General features: G+C 34.8%; 1 protein-coding gene across 1 annotated transcript in view; it reads right to left on the bottom strand.

The window, feature by feature from the left end:
- Positions 1-637: 637 nt before the first annotated feature.
- LOC138711927 (cytochrome P450 6j1-like) overlaps positions 638-15,839 on the bottom strand; it is a 50,127-nt gene continuing 34,925 nt past the window's right edge. Inside the window, exons 5-7 of the mRNA XM_069843227.1 lie at positions 13,292-13,513; positions 11,774-12,037; positions 638-2,136 (exon numbers count right to left, since the gene is read on the bottom strand). Of these exons, the coding sequence (XP_069699328.1) occupies positions 1,961-2,136; positions 11,774-12,037; positions 13,292-13,513 (662 nt within the window). The 3' untranslated portion in view covers positions 638-1,960. The remainder of the gene's footprint in view (positions 2,137-11,773; positions 12,038-13,291; positions 13,514-15,839) is intronic.

The following is a 15,839-nucleotide window of genomic DNA, read 5'->3' as shown; positions in this document are numbered from 1 at the left end:
ACCCAGATCTGCAGATGGAACTATGTGACCTACAAAGTGACAATTTTCGTATATCAAACAACAAATTTTCAGCCCATTGAGTTTTGGAAACTAGTTAACAAGGAACATTATCCAAACTTGCTATTTTTTTAAATAGTTACAATACATGTTTGGTAGCACATACATATGTGAATGTACATTTTCCGCAATTAAAACTGTAAAAAAAAAAAAACAACAAACAAAGCACGAACCAACACACAGATCAATTTTCTCATTGGATATATCTGATTATCTGTGTATTCTTTGAGTTTGTAAAATGTGAGTCAAAATAGTCTGATGTACTACATTTTTTCCTCATTTTCTGGTAATTGTAACAATTTAATATTATCATATCATTCCGCACGGTGAATTTATTTTGAAAATGTCATCTGGCCCTTCAACGAAAAACAGTTGGACCACACTAACTTAGGGCTATTCTAGTGTGCTAATATGCTGTACAGAATACCAGTTAAGTTAACTGTTAATTGTCTGTGGCTCGAAAACAGTTTTTTATTTGTTCTCTTAATAGTAAAAGTAAAATCATCTCCATCACAGGTCGCGGATACTCCCACTTGTACAGATATTCGGCACTAGATAGCAATAACCTATTTAATTTTACTTTCTTATTTTTATTTATTTTTAGCTAGTAAGCAAAGTGAATACAAATTCAAAATTATACAGCAAAAATGTTTCTAGCCACTATCGTAAGAGCCAGGCTCGAGTACGGTGTGGTCTTAGACAACAATACAACATAAAATTTACAGACAGTTGTAATTAACTTAATTCAAACCGACAACCATTACACAAGATAAGAAAGAAAGAAAAAAAGAGAGAAAAACACATTTAATATAAATTGACAATCAGACAAAAACCAATGACATTCAATAAAAACATGAATATAGTCGACAGAAATAAAAAAGTAAAAAATGCACCATTTGTTAATACATCATACTGTATATCATGAACAATTTTATAAATTTCTTTTTTAAAAGGTTCAATTTTAAAATATTTCAGGTTTGGAAAATTATTTGTAATTTAATTATAACTCTTGGGCCGAAACTAGCACCATGTTTAAGTGCTGCACTTGTGTGACATTTAGCCTCAATCAATGGGAAAGTAGACTTTTGTCTTCGAGTGTGATATTCATGTCGATTAGACTTATGTTTTATTTGATTTCTGTGGTATTAAGTTAGTAAACTAGATATATTTTATAAATTTCTTCAATAATTAATACTTCAAAATCTGTATAAATTAAATTTGTTGGGTAATTTTGGTCAGACAAATTTTTATTAATTTTCTGTGTAATAAAATTAATGGATTAAGTATAGATAATGCTATTCCATCCAATTTATTATACCATACTGTATTAATGATTGTACTAAAGATAAAAATATTACTCTCAATGCCTCCTTAGTGATAAAATTTCGAAGTATCATGAATTTATACTCGTAAATTATCTTTCTTAGACTTGTACACATGAAATCAATTTGTTTATCCCAACGTAAATGCTGATCTATAATAATTCCTAAATATTTAACTTATGTGGAAGGTGTTAGATGTAGGCAATTACAATAATTATTTATTAATTCATTACATGAAGTATTATGTATTATTTAGTGATAATTATTCATAGGTGGAGGTAAACTCTCCATTGTTAAAGGAAATGGAATATAGGCCTATGTAGTTTTATTGGTATTTAAGGACATGAGATTAGAGTGAAGCCAATTTTTGACTACGTTAATTCCATTGTTAGTATTTAAATAAGTTTTATCCCAATTTTTGGGTGGGCAACTCGTGCTCACGAAGTGTTAAAACCTTGACACAAAGAAAGATGGACGGAGCCAGTAGTTACAAGTTGTTTGTAGTTACGCTGCAGCAGTAGTTCACTGCCACGGTCCGCTGTGGCGGCTCATGAAGGTGGTCATGGTATCTACTCCATGATTTATTGCGTCTGCTCGATTCTTCTGAAAGCGAGGGGTATTTCTTCAACGGTTTTTAGGTGGAAAACCTTTGGATCGAACACCAGAGACACTGGGGTATCCGTGCACGGCTCCACGTTATAATGGGAGAGAATGTGTATCAATCCAGTCTTCACTTGAAGTTGCCCAAACCGAATCCCTGCAACATTGTCAGTGTTTCATATAGATCGTAATCATTGTGCAATATTTGATGATACGCGTTGTGCAACCTGACGGGATTATCTGACCAGAGAAGAAATCCCATGAAATCAGTATTTTATGAATTTAGACATCGGATTTTTGCTCCTGAAAATTACGCTTTAGGCACCTAAATAAGTCGGAAAAATTTAGAAAATAGGCTTTATTGTTTTGAAATAGGCAAAATAAGCTTTTTGGAATACACCTTAAGGAATATAAGTAGAAATAATACAATTTAACGAATACTGAACTAGAAAACGTACGCTATGAGATTGATGTAACATTTTATCATTCATATTTTCTTTAATAATAATAATAATAATAATAATAATAATAATAATAATAATAATACATATATTTTACGTAGCAGAGTTAAATCCTTGAGGTCTTCTCTTCCACTCGACCAGGTCTACAAGTAATACAAACACATATTAAGTAATTAATAATAATTATATACTATACGTTGTGAAATACTATTATTGAAACTATCTAAGTTACCAGTTAATCTCAATACATTAGAAATGTAAAGTTAATTACTTAGGACTATCATTCATAACGTAAAAATACTGTTATTGACATATTTAAATATCATCACTGTTTAACATATTAAGAGAAAGTCAATTCAGTAAACTAGTCTGAAAAAACTCAAATTATTAAATATTCTTTATGAATAGTATGTTTAAGACCGAATGTAATGTACTATGTCTGCTGAATTAGGTAATTGTACATTTTAATTTTGAAAGACGATACCGTCCGACAGGTTCTAATATCGACAGGAAGAAGATTCCATATTTGAGAGGTGTAGATTTTTAATTATTGAGAATAAACATAACTATGAAAAGAAAAACCATTAGTCTTGTGTACATTTTTATACTATACTCGTTCCGTAATGTCTAACAGGCGACGTAAACATTTCCGGCAGAGAAGAATTGTAATTGCTATTCAACCAATGGCAGAGGTCTCATTCCACGCTTATCTCGAAGTTGGACGGTCTGAAGCGTTTTACTCTAGCCCAACTTCAAGACAAGCATAGAATGAGACCTCTGTCATTGGTCGAATAGCAATTGAGCCGTTCAGAGCAAAAGGGGTCAAAGTCAGAAATGGGTAATGAGGGTTAAAGTAAACATTCTGTAAAATAAAGCGCAAAGTGGCAATTAATATGGCCTTCTTGCTATCCACTGAGTACTAATAATTTAAATAAATTGAATATTAATTGCTACTTTGCGCTGTATTTTACAGAATGTTTACTTTAACCCTCATTACCCATTTCTGACTTACACCACTTCTGCTCTGAACGGCTCAATTATACTTCTCTCCTTCTCTGCTGGCAATGTTTAAGCCTCCTCTCAGACATTATGGAACGAAGTATAGTTACTTACAATTAAATTAATACAAATACTGATTAAAATGAAATCCTGGAAAGTGACAAATAGCTGTTCAACACAATGCAAATATATTCATGCATCATTCTCACTGTCTATGTCGTCCTTGTCATAATTTTGAGCACAATAAATCACCAACAATATTACCAAACTTAGAGGCGTGAATTTCTGTCTTTACTTGAACAGAATTAGTTTGAATGCAGAAAAGGATCTTTCAGTATCTAATTAAATTACTAGAACGTACTTGAACGAAGAAACCATAATCGGATTAAATCCTTCAAATAGTCTTGCGTGAGATCAATTCAAAATATATATTATGACATACTTTTCAACATTGCATACCGAGGATTTCTGGTAAGCGCCATTTGATATTTCTTAAAAGCAATTTATCTGACGTTGCCAGTAGCTTTTTTCAGTTGATACTCTACTACTGTAAACACCGACTTTAATTCAGTGAGAGTGAGTTTTGACGATTTTGTTTTATAGTTTTTGCCAAGAATGAGGAATTAGCACTAATAAATATGCCAGATCCTTCCTTAGTTCCTTCTCTCTTACCCCAGTACATTCTGGACCATATTAATGCACTGTGAGCCATCTTAATATTGACGTTTTCTGTACAGTCAATGTTCTCACTGTAATACTGCGCAACCCGTAACCATGTACCCCATCTTGTTAAAATAGGTGCTGGAGGCAGGGGCAGATTTGGGCCATTTTCTTTGAAAGCAGAAACTCTAGGACTTGATTTTAAAAATACCTGTCTACTGAGGAGATTAAGTCGTTGGGTACTGAATCCTAATTTCTTCTGCTAGGCCTACTCGGTGAAGTACACGTGAGAGACAAGTAACATGTATTAAGTTTTGGAAAAACTCTTTCAGTAGCTTACCCGCTACTATCATGTATGCTGTTGCATCTGTGTAAAGCAGTAACACCTTTTCATCTTTTACACTATAGGATACAATAGTTTGAACACCTTGCAATGTACGCGGCAAAATAAACAATACTGAAATTATAAACATGTTCTGAAAATCAAGATGTCGTTATAACATGTAAGGTAACATAAGACTGATCCCTTACGTCGGTAGTTCTCACAAAAGCTTTTGTTGTTGAGTTATTTGGTGTTACATTGTTAAATCGCTCCTGGTACTGCTCTTTACCATGGCACAAGCTCGGCCCATTTTGACGCCCCACTCTGTATGACTGGAAATAATGCTCGACGATAAACACCTTCTCTTCTGTTGCAGCACTAACCGCAACACTGAATATACAATATTATGTGAAACTATATTATTATAACATAAATAAATACTTGGTTGCTGGGGAAAAATGGACAGCAAATGAGCGATAATTTCAGTATTGTTTGTTTTGCCGCATAGTGTATTAGATGGGAATTTTGGGGTGTCTCTTCAACTATCTTTCTTTCCTACAGTTAAATTTAATGTGCTCTGTCTTATTGCATTCTAATGCATCGGTGATTTCATCTACTTTTATCCATATACAAGAATCTCCTATTTCGGCCCTTATTTCATACACTATTTCAATATATTAATTTTTTTTCCTGAGAATGAACACAGATGGTTTTTTTCTTTCCAATAGGCTACTTTTCCAAAAATGACTTCAATGTTGGATTTTCGATTACGTTCCAGGGAATACTAGTAGCTCAAAATGCTTCACACATGTCAAAATAGAATTCATTTTTTTGTCTGAAAGCATTGGTGGTGTAAGTAAAATTTGTTTGCATAATTGTTTTTTTTTTCCGTATTTCTCTGATCCATTGACTTTTTGTGATGTATTAAACGATTTCTGTGAGCAGGAACCTAAAAAGATAATTTAGTTTTTGGGATGGTTCGCGGATGTATACGTACATAGAGACAGAAACAGAAGATATGGAATTAAAATACAGTATTTAGGCCTATAACAGAATAAAATAAGTCAATATTCATATGCTGTTACCAGTATTATGTGTTAGGCTGTTCCCTGAAGTAAGTTTTTACTGAGGAGCATTCAAAGACTTTAATTAAAAACATAAAGGTGCAAGAGACATTGAAAGTACTTACTCAATGTCAACAGTACTTCTTATTACCGACTACGAAGTCATCTTCCATGAAAAATGTAGTTAAAAAAATAAATTGAATTCTTGTTCATATTTAACGAATATATACTAAAATTGCCGAAAATTAAAATTTAATATTGCAAAAGTAAAACAAATTATATATTTTTGGAACATTATTATAGATGTCTTCTGCTTTGTGAAACGGTGTAGTAGTGTATATTTAAATGAAGGGTCATGTGGTTACTGAAAAAATATTCTTTTACTGCTCTGTTGTACATTTCTATAGGCCGCGCATTACACTAAAAATATAAACATGTTCATAGACGTCCGCAAAGCAATTTTTATATTCATGTGAAAGAAGAAAAAAATCAAATATACTGTATTTTGTTAATGTATGAAATCAGAAAAGGAAAGTTAAGGGCTAACGTAATTACAGCAAAAATAATATCAGCAGAAAAGGTGATTGAAAAAATGAACAAATTTAATTATGTGTGTTGCATTTATCTTATTTATGAAATGCAGATACTATTAACGAAAATAAACTATTATTTCCAAATAGCTGTGATATGAAGCGAAGTGATATGAAATAATTATTGTTGAGTGTGGTTTAATGGTTACTGTGTAAGTTGGTGCAATAGTCGTCATAACGCTACTGTGGTCACCTAAGCCATTCACTGCTGTTTCAATTAATAATAATAATAATAATAATAATAATAATAATAATAATAATTACTCGTCGTCATCATCATAATCATAATCATCATTATCATTATTATCATTATCAAGGATTAAGCCTTCAAACTTGTTTTGATTTCATGAAGTAAGTGTGTTTTGGAACTATTTCAGTCGTTTTTTGCATGTTATGCCTATTTTCTGTTTCTATCAGGTCTGTAATTAATCAGTTTAGATATACATTCTTCAGTCATTCTGTCTGTGTATTGTACTTATTTATTCTTGAATAATTTTATTTTATCTCTGAATTAAAGTCTATTTAATTTCAAATTTTCGCTTTTATTTTTCGTCCCGTAACATGTTATAAAATTTCATTTTTGAATGCTTCGTTTCTCTTTTCTCCACTTTTGGTCAGGATCTAGGGTTCAGGTGTAATTTGCTCGGTAACTACCATAACTTGTTAAAATTATAGTTTTTTCTTTTCTTGTAGTTTTAATGTACAATCTTAGAAAAAAGATTTGTCGCACAGATACTTTTTAAGTCCCAGAAAGGAGGCAATGCGCATGATCAGAGGGCTAGCGACCTGGTTCACAAGAGGACAAGTTGAGGTAATAAAATTAGTTTTATTTCGTTGTATGTCTGATCATGCGCAATGCCTCCTTTCTGGGACTTATAAAGTATCTGTGCGACAAATCTTTTTTTAAGATTGTACATTTATTGTTCCACATAGGTATGAGAATTAGTTTATTTTCGCTAGTAGTATCTGCATTTCATAAATAAGAGAATGTAGCACACATAATTAAAATTGTTCATTTTTTAAAATACTCTTTTCTTCTGGTATTGTTTTTGCTGTGATTACTTTATCCCTTAAAAAGTCTGATGTTTCTTTTTTATTTACTGATATCTTAGGTTACATTCTTTGTTTACACATAATTATTTAAATGTAATATTTGAATATGACTCGTTGTGAGTTATCTTCAAAATTAGATGTCATTACCTGTTCATCAGCAAACAGTTTCGTATCTGAAAGTCTATTTTTGAATATAATAAGAGTTTGTTAAGTCCATCTACAACTTCTGGTCAAATTATAAGGTGGCAGGTAAGAATCTGTTCAGTTTCCTCGCGTGCAGTTCGGCGACTTCTTTGAACATCCACTTAACAGATTTACAACTTCCTACACAAACAACTCTGACTACTCACATTCACATGCTGCAAAGATTGCCACAATAATTGTAGCGCCTCTTCGACAGCTATAGTCCCGTCGCTCTAATTTCCGGCAGCCAATCGCGTTGCAGGTCGGCTACATTTAAACGTATGCATCTTGTGATTCGCTGATTAATTTTTTAAGGCTCGATAAATACTTAATATAATCGCCCGCCATTTTAGCTCTTTCGTTGGCGTTCGTAGAAAGCACACGAAGACGTTATTTGCCGCTCAATTATTTGCTGAATTACATTGCGTTTGATTTATTATCATAGGAGCTACGACATGACAATGTTTAATGGTGTGGCAAAATCTATTTAATAGATTCCTCGTATGGTAGCTCGGCAACGTAAGAAAAAATATGGCGAACGATACTACCTACCTAGACTTTATAGAGCCTTCACTTTCTAAGACGTAAGCAAAGAGGCGGAGTCACGCCGGAAATAACAGCGTCGGGACTATAACTACTGCTACTTCAGTTCATTCATGGATGTGGCAACTTTCTCTCCGCGTGGGGATGGAGGAAAGCCACCAGTTTTTATAAACGAGGGATGTGTTGGTTATAACTGGCGTAAACAAGATTTTGTTGCAGTAAAGAAATACATTTATTTATGATAGTTTAGTAGAGGTCGGTAAAGAATCAGTCGACAAAGTACGTATTTTCTGTGAAACTGAAATCGAAAAAATAAATGGAATTTTACTTTTTTTCTTAGTTTTATTTTAATTTTGTTTCCTATTGTTGACCTGTCTTTTATTAATTATTTAGCTTCGTAACTCATTCCCTAATGTATTGTTGCAATTTTGATTTGTCCCTTGTTCAAACAGTAATTGAAATTTCGTTGTCAGTATATAAAATACATATTGTGATCGCATATTATGGGATTCCTAATTACTAAATAGAGTTTATTTGCCTGTGTAGGCACAGTGGTAGACTAAAGACTGTAAAATCTGACCTCATGCTCAATTCAAGTAGGATATTTTATGTCTTTTAGAGAACGGCTGTGGAATCCACTGTCATATATAAAATTGAATAGGCTAGTCTGTCTTTACCAAAGAGACACTGAATATGGTGGTGATATCTCCTTCTCATAAAGCCGAGGTCAAGAAAATATGGGAGCTCTACCTTTCTGCCTGCAATGTGATACAATGACATGTACACTTAACGGCAAAAAAGAATGGGCCGACTCTTGGTTGATAGAAATGCTAAGTTCTATTGCGAGGTTCACTCGTGTACACGTAACCCACTTGAAGGCATTGCGCTGGTGTCTCTTCAATGAAAGTCATCCGTCTAAAATCTAGTAAACCTTACGAACAGTGTCTGGCCCAGTGGTAAGAAGTCTGACCAGAGGTTGTGAGTTCGTCTCCCGGTATGGTAAAATTAGTAATGAAGAAAATAAATTAAATACCGATATATTGATATTGCAATATAATTTCGATAATCGATATATATTGCAAAAAATATATCGATATATCGAACGATTATCGATATATCGCTATTGCGTAAGCAAATTGCATTTTCAGGTGTACATTTACTGTATTACAACAAAATTACTTAAATTTTAATATTCCTTTTTACCACTGAAATTAACATCGTAACAGTCAAAAGCATAAATTTAAATTGTAACAATAAACAATACATATAGTGGGAAAGAGTTAAGTGGACTCTACATGCTTGAGTATTTGATATTGGAACACGATTCAGTTATTCTAATTTTATATAGGATTCAATCCAAGACACAGGTATAATGCTCTTTCCTACCTAACAACGTGTTCATTTTTAAATGTAAGTAAACAGAACTTGTAATTATTTTTAAATGTAAGCAAACCGTACTTAGAATGTTACAAATTTTAACGAACTTCACGGTTGATTTAATACAATCCTTCTATAATAAGTTCCCATTGAAAGTTATTGATACACTCCAACATTCAAAAATGTCAATGGTGATGATGATAGGAATAGAATTTTTATGCACTAAATTATATAATAAGAAAAAAAATGCCAGTACTAGGTTGTGCATAGAAATCATGGCTGTAAACAAATGTCACATCGGTATTATATCCTTGTTTCTCTTTTCATTTCAGAATATAAAAATAAAAGTTTTGATACCCGTTTTGAGGTCAGACGGCTCCCTTTCAAGTTGGGATTTGCTCCTGGCTTGGAGAATATTAATAACAATATTAAAACAGTAGTAGATAAACCTCCCGTCTGTCTCACGTTCGCAGTTCTTATGAACAGTTTGAATTCGAATTCTAGTCCAGCCAATTAGAACAAGGTATTGAGTGAGGTTGCACAATTATGTAACTGTCCACCTTCATTAGCGCCATCTCTCGGGAATTATCGGAGTTGTCTAGTGTGGATTTTGTTGTTGTTGATACACACAAAAAACGATAAGTTTATGAGAAAACCGATATATTATACGATATGTTGAATCAAAATTTCGACGCCGATATATCGCTATATCGAAACGAAAATATCGGTATTTCGTAAAAACCGATATATCGTTTCCATGTCTAGGTAAAATTATTATTTTTTGTTTTAATTTTTACTTAATTTATTAGTTTAAATGTGAAATGGCATTTGTTAACAAACTTCTTTATGCCTGCCTTGTAAAAATACTATTGCCCATCACCTGTGGTCTATTAATAGGCGAGACCTGGACTGTATAAACAAAAATACTTGTTTCACATCCTAAAAAACCGGACGTATATCAAACACAAATAAATAAATTAACAAAAATAAACAAATTTTAATATATTAACAAAAGAAGGCCTGTGGTGGGGACTAGTGTCTCGTCCACAAACCATCTGCGTCAACAACTGCCCTCATTCTGAGCGGCATGGAGTCCATAAGATTATGGAACAGGTCTAATTTCTTGGCCATCTCCTCCCACGCATCCAGAACTCTGTCCCACAATTCCTCAGGTGTCTGAACGGGTAGTTGTTCTGCCCAATTAGTGCGTAGGATCCTTTTGACTGCAGCCCACAAATTTTGAATCGGATTCATATCTGATGAGTTTGGAGGCCAGAAGACTGGGTCGACATCACGCCTCCTCGTAAACCATCTTTGAATCCGGTTGGCGGTGTGTATCGGGTGATTATCCTGCTGGAAGAAAAGTGTTCCTTCTGGATATCGTTTTCGGGCGGAAGGGATCATTACATTTGCCAGAATGTGTTCGTAGACTTCTGCCGTAAACCTCCCGTGGATGCATTCCAGAAGTCCTGCCCCATCGTATGACATCCACCCCCAACACGCGACCCTCACGCAACCCGACTTGTTAATTCGTCTCACGAAGCGTTCATCGTATCGGTGGCCACTCATACAATAAACTAGGGCAGTACTATCTTTGCTATTGGAGACAATTATCTCGTTGGAGAAAATGAAATTTCTCTAATCGAAGTCCTGTCGGAGAGTAGCATACGCAGAATGCTACTGGAGACAATTACCTGGTCGGAGAAAATGACATTTCTCCAATCGAAGTCCTGTCGAAGAGTAGCATACGGAGAATAACCTATGCGAACTAGGGCAGTGAGTTATGTTTCTGTGCCATCTTGAAGCGTAATGACGAGAAAGAACGTTTTATTAACAGATAGCAGTATTGCTTGAAAGAGAGAGGGAGGTTTATTATTTATTAGAGTTTGGGCATATTCTAAAAGATATCGCCACATAATTATAGCTTTGCGAGACACATATGATGGCAAATTTGTAATTAAAAAAGACGATTGGCGGAGTTTCGAACCTTGAGCTACTACTATCAACTTTTTCAATAGACCGATGCTGTAACGACTTACGCTACTGTGATATCGGTTCGGTATAATACGTGGTTCATATTCGCTCCAGTTGATTTTGTATTCATCAATTTTATTATTATTTCACTCTTCAAGGACCCTGATGTATCTAGAATCAACCCTACATTCGATTTTATTACATATTTTAGACTCTTAAACAAAATACAGCAAATTTAAATGGTTTAATTATGTGTTACCTCGTGAACTACGGCTTTGATGAGACGAGCATGCGCAATGTTATGTCTCTCAACTTAGAAATTGTCAGCGGCTCATTCTTTTTTGCCGCTAAGTGTACATGCTCAACTTTACCTTTGCAGTGATAGTCGTTATCGTTACCGTGAATAACATCTTATTTATCTATCACAAATAACATTTGTACTCACCGGAACTTCAGCCTATATCTCCAGCAGTTCGGCTAACAGTGCGCTGTGTGTCATTATTTTAGTTTAGTGTGATATATCCAGTACGATATTTTAATTTCGGCGATTCTGCAGATAGTTACTCACCGATGCAGTTTCTAGGCCCTTCACCGAACGGCAAGTAGCAAAAAGTTGGTCTCTCTCGCTTGTTCCCCTCCGTGAACCGCTCAGGATCAAATTTTTCTGGCTCAGGGAAGAACTCTGGATCATGGTGTAGGGCGTACACAGGAATGAAGACATCAGTATTGGCCCGGAGAACGACATTTCCTTTGCCCAATGCACACGGAAGATTGTAATCGTTGAGACATTTCCTTTCCAGACTAGTGACGACAGGATACTTCCGAAGTGTCTCTGTAATAATGAGATTTATTTGTTGTCACTCATATCTGATGATTGTACAATAGTTTGCTTCAGGTAAGAAATATTGCGGTGCGATATCAAAAAATATTCTTAGATTTTACGAAACAGTTCAAGGTCAAAATTTCGAACACTCAGTATGTAGATCACGAAGTTCAACGCCTTGTCATTAGGATCAAATGAAACCTCTCAACTTGGATTTTTTTAATGTTAATCGATTATTTAACAACGCTGTTATCACTTGCGAGGTTTAGTGTCGGTGAAATTGGTGATGGCAAGATGAACCAGAGGATTTTCCATAAGTTCACTTTACATCCGAGTTGGCCGCGTAAATTGTATGATAAATTATCATGGATGTAAGTTGCATACTCTTCTATGTACTTGAAATTGTGTTGCTGTGTTTTTAATTATCGAGGCACAAAATGTAGCCTACACGCGCATTTTATATTTTCACGTTTCGTGGGAATAAAACCAATTTCGTCATACTTGCTATGCAAAGGTCTTCCTGCGTATGATATGTCGTCTTGAACTCGTACTTTTAATACAGGATCTTGCTAACATCAAAGTCACTGATTATAAACTCTTACTGAGCGCTTCGAAACTATGCTGTGAACTGAAGTTGATTATAAGATTCCATTCATTTAACATTAATTTCTAGACCATCACATTGCAATATGATCACAAACAATCCAAAAGTCTGTAGTAAAAATCAAAGGTGCCTTCTGGGAAAGTGTCCACAGAGAATTCTCAAAAGAACAAATTTTGTTTTTTCTCTTTCAATTTTTTTCTCTATGAACATGACGACTTCTTCGGTCAGTGGATATAAAAAAATAAGCGAAGTCGATTTTACGCACAAAAACAATATCAATTACGGCATCACATTAATATCAGTTCGGAAAAAAATAGGTAGACAAAGGATGCCGGTAGGAATCATGAGAAATACGTTGAAAAAATGCACATGTTGAAAATTGCCGCCATTCTTAAATGACTAGTAAACTCTACGGTAAACGTAATCACAGAAGGAATTTTGCATTTTGGGCGCCCTGGCACTTGGTGGGCGGGCGCTAGAAACCTGTTGCAAATGTAAACAGACAGTGTCGCGCATCCAAAGGTAGCGTAAGCAAGTAGTAACATTGCTGAGTACTCTCTAAAAGTGTAATAAATCTATTATCTTACTAAAGATTCAGGCGTTAGATATCAAATTTTGGTTTAGAAATCTTCACTTTATTTAGAGAACTTATTACCTACCTGACATCACCATGTCCAGATACGTAATATCCTGAATGACGTCGTACGTTAGTTCATTTTTATGCGTTGCCATCACCTGAGATATCTCATTCCGAAGTCGACTCTGGATTTCCGGATGCAATGCCAGCTCGTAAAGCGTGTGGGATAAAGTGGTGGAAGCAGTTTCAAATCCCGCCAGTAGGAAGGCGAAAGCCTGGGCCACAAAGTCATCGCCATCGATACCTGAAAAAGTCATTAGACTGTGAGGGTAGTTTCCGTTATGTGTGAACATGTTTCTAACAGCATATTTCAAATCTCACTGAACCTTTGGACATCAGTGACGTCACGCTACAGCGAAAAAGGAATAAAACTGCTGGAAAGTTCAAAGGCTATCATGGCGTCTGTGAGAGTTGTATGTGCTACGCTAGGAAGATTTTGCAAAATTTTAATACTGTCATTTCGTTCAAATAAAAGAGAGCACAATAATTTATTTCTTGATCCGGTAGTAATAACTGGTCCGTTGACATGTTCGTTCATAAGCCATTAGCTTATTTTTCTGACATTCTGCTAATTATAAACAACACAGCAGAACACAAAACCATGACATAACAATGCAAGTTGTCATTCTTCTGTCAATTCCCGCCCCTTGCAAGAACCAATATTCATTGATAACGACTGATGGAAACAACCACCACCTCTGCACGCTGATGGAAGCTCTGCTACAGCTCTGGAGCCTCAATGACATCATCACTGAAATTCGAAACATTGTGATGCGCTATGATTCGGAATACGCTGTGGCATAAAGAAATTTAAATTAGTGGGAACTGAATGTAATTATAGTATTACTGGCCTGTGTATTAGCTATACAGCAATTCAGTTTATTATTTCTCATTATTTATGTTAGAGCACGTTGTCGGCTCCCGAATATACAGTATTAGCTATACAGCAATTCAGTTTATTATTAGCTATAATCCCGGAATTTTAACAATAAATAATTACCATATAATTAATTACAAACCTTGACAGAGTGTCTTTCTTTGGGATAGGAATATGGTTTTAAGTAACATGTAAGTTATCTTACATACATTTTTTCTGTGTATACTTTATTCAATAAATGTTTCATGTAAGTCAAAATAGACCTAAATTCCAGTCAGTTGGTCATAATTAGGGCCGTGCCATCGGTAAATTTGTATTAATTTGAGGTCGAGCACTTTCCGTGTTTTGTATGCGATTACTGCGAGTTACAAAATCAAGACAATACAGTCATTGCATATAAGGGTAATAGGAGTCGTACAGATGTTTGACGGAAACGATGCAGCTTCCATAAACAATGTCCAAACTTTTCTCGGTGACCCAAATATTAAAAAACAGAGTGAATATAGTTCATATAATTTTGGATTTATCCCCTCTACAATCGAATGTCTCGAAAAGACTGGTGTGAAATTGGTGGAGCAAATTTCGATAGTAAATAATCCCATCTCTAAAGTGAATGATCTGCAAGATGGTACAAGCAAAAAAGGTGTGTGCGAAAATGAACACAGTAATACAAAAAAAAAAAAAAAACGGTGGTTTCTATTCATTAAGTAAAATTGCAACAGTTTTGTCAGATGACAAGTGCGATTGTTATCAACTTGATGTAGAAATGGATGATGTGAAATATTTTTCATATGCGCCCTTGGTTTCAGCCGATGTTGATCGCAGTTTTTCCGCATACAACGTTATACTATCCGACATTCGGCGGTCATTTTCATTTGAAATTTTGAAAATGAATGTTGTTTATTGCAGCAGGAACCGAAACCAGGCGAACAACATGCAAGAAAAGTAAGACACGGAATAAATGTAATAAATAAATTAATGTAACAGTTAAATATACTGTAGTAGGCTAAAAGCAAAATTATACGCCATATGCATTTTCGGCTTTCTAAAACTGTAACGCAAAACCCTAAATATAAAAAACACACTTTTCAGACTTATGTTTTACCACATTTGTGACAATTTAAGAATGACTTCCAACAATTATGGTCATCCTCACCAGCATTTTAGATCTTTCCGATATTAACTCTTATATACAATGATTGTATTATCTTGATTTTATAATAGGCAATAATCGTATACAAAACAGGGAACGTGCTTGCTTAGGCGCGTGTCAAATTCGCTTCCGCTGCCTGTTCTTGAAACACGTCGACTACATTCTGTCCGACGTCGCATGATCACCTTCAATAAGCCTCAAACTAATGCAAATATACCGATGTCACGGTCCTGTCACAATTAATTATTTCCTTCTTGACTGACGGTGAAAATTGCAGAACGCAGCACCTTCAGCTTAGGACAAAAAAACTTGCTGATCGAAAAAATTCAATCTTCCAATCAGAATATTTCGGCTAGACAAGCATGATTCACACTAATAGGCCTAACCTGCTTCTTACCGCTGTACGTAATGAATCTCTAATGAAGAAGACACACGAAGCGATAATACAGGGAAGATAATTTGGAAGACGTTAGACTCAAGAATGATGGGAACGAACTAGATGAGTGAGGTTGAACTAGTGATGAGTTTTCAATGCTGGCG

This window comes from Periplaneta americana, chromosome 13 (assembly GCF_040183065.1).
Source record: "Periplaneta americana isolate PAMFEO1 chromosome 13, P.americana_PAMFEO1_priV1, whole genome shotgun sequence".
Lineage (NCBI taxonomy): Eukaryota > Metazoa > Arthropoda > Insecta > Blattodea > Blattidae > Periplaneta > Periplaneta americana.
Note: the sequence above shows the minus strand (reverse complement) of the source record. Positions and strands in the feature narration are given on the sequence as shown.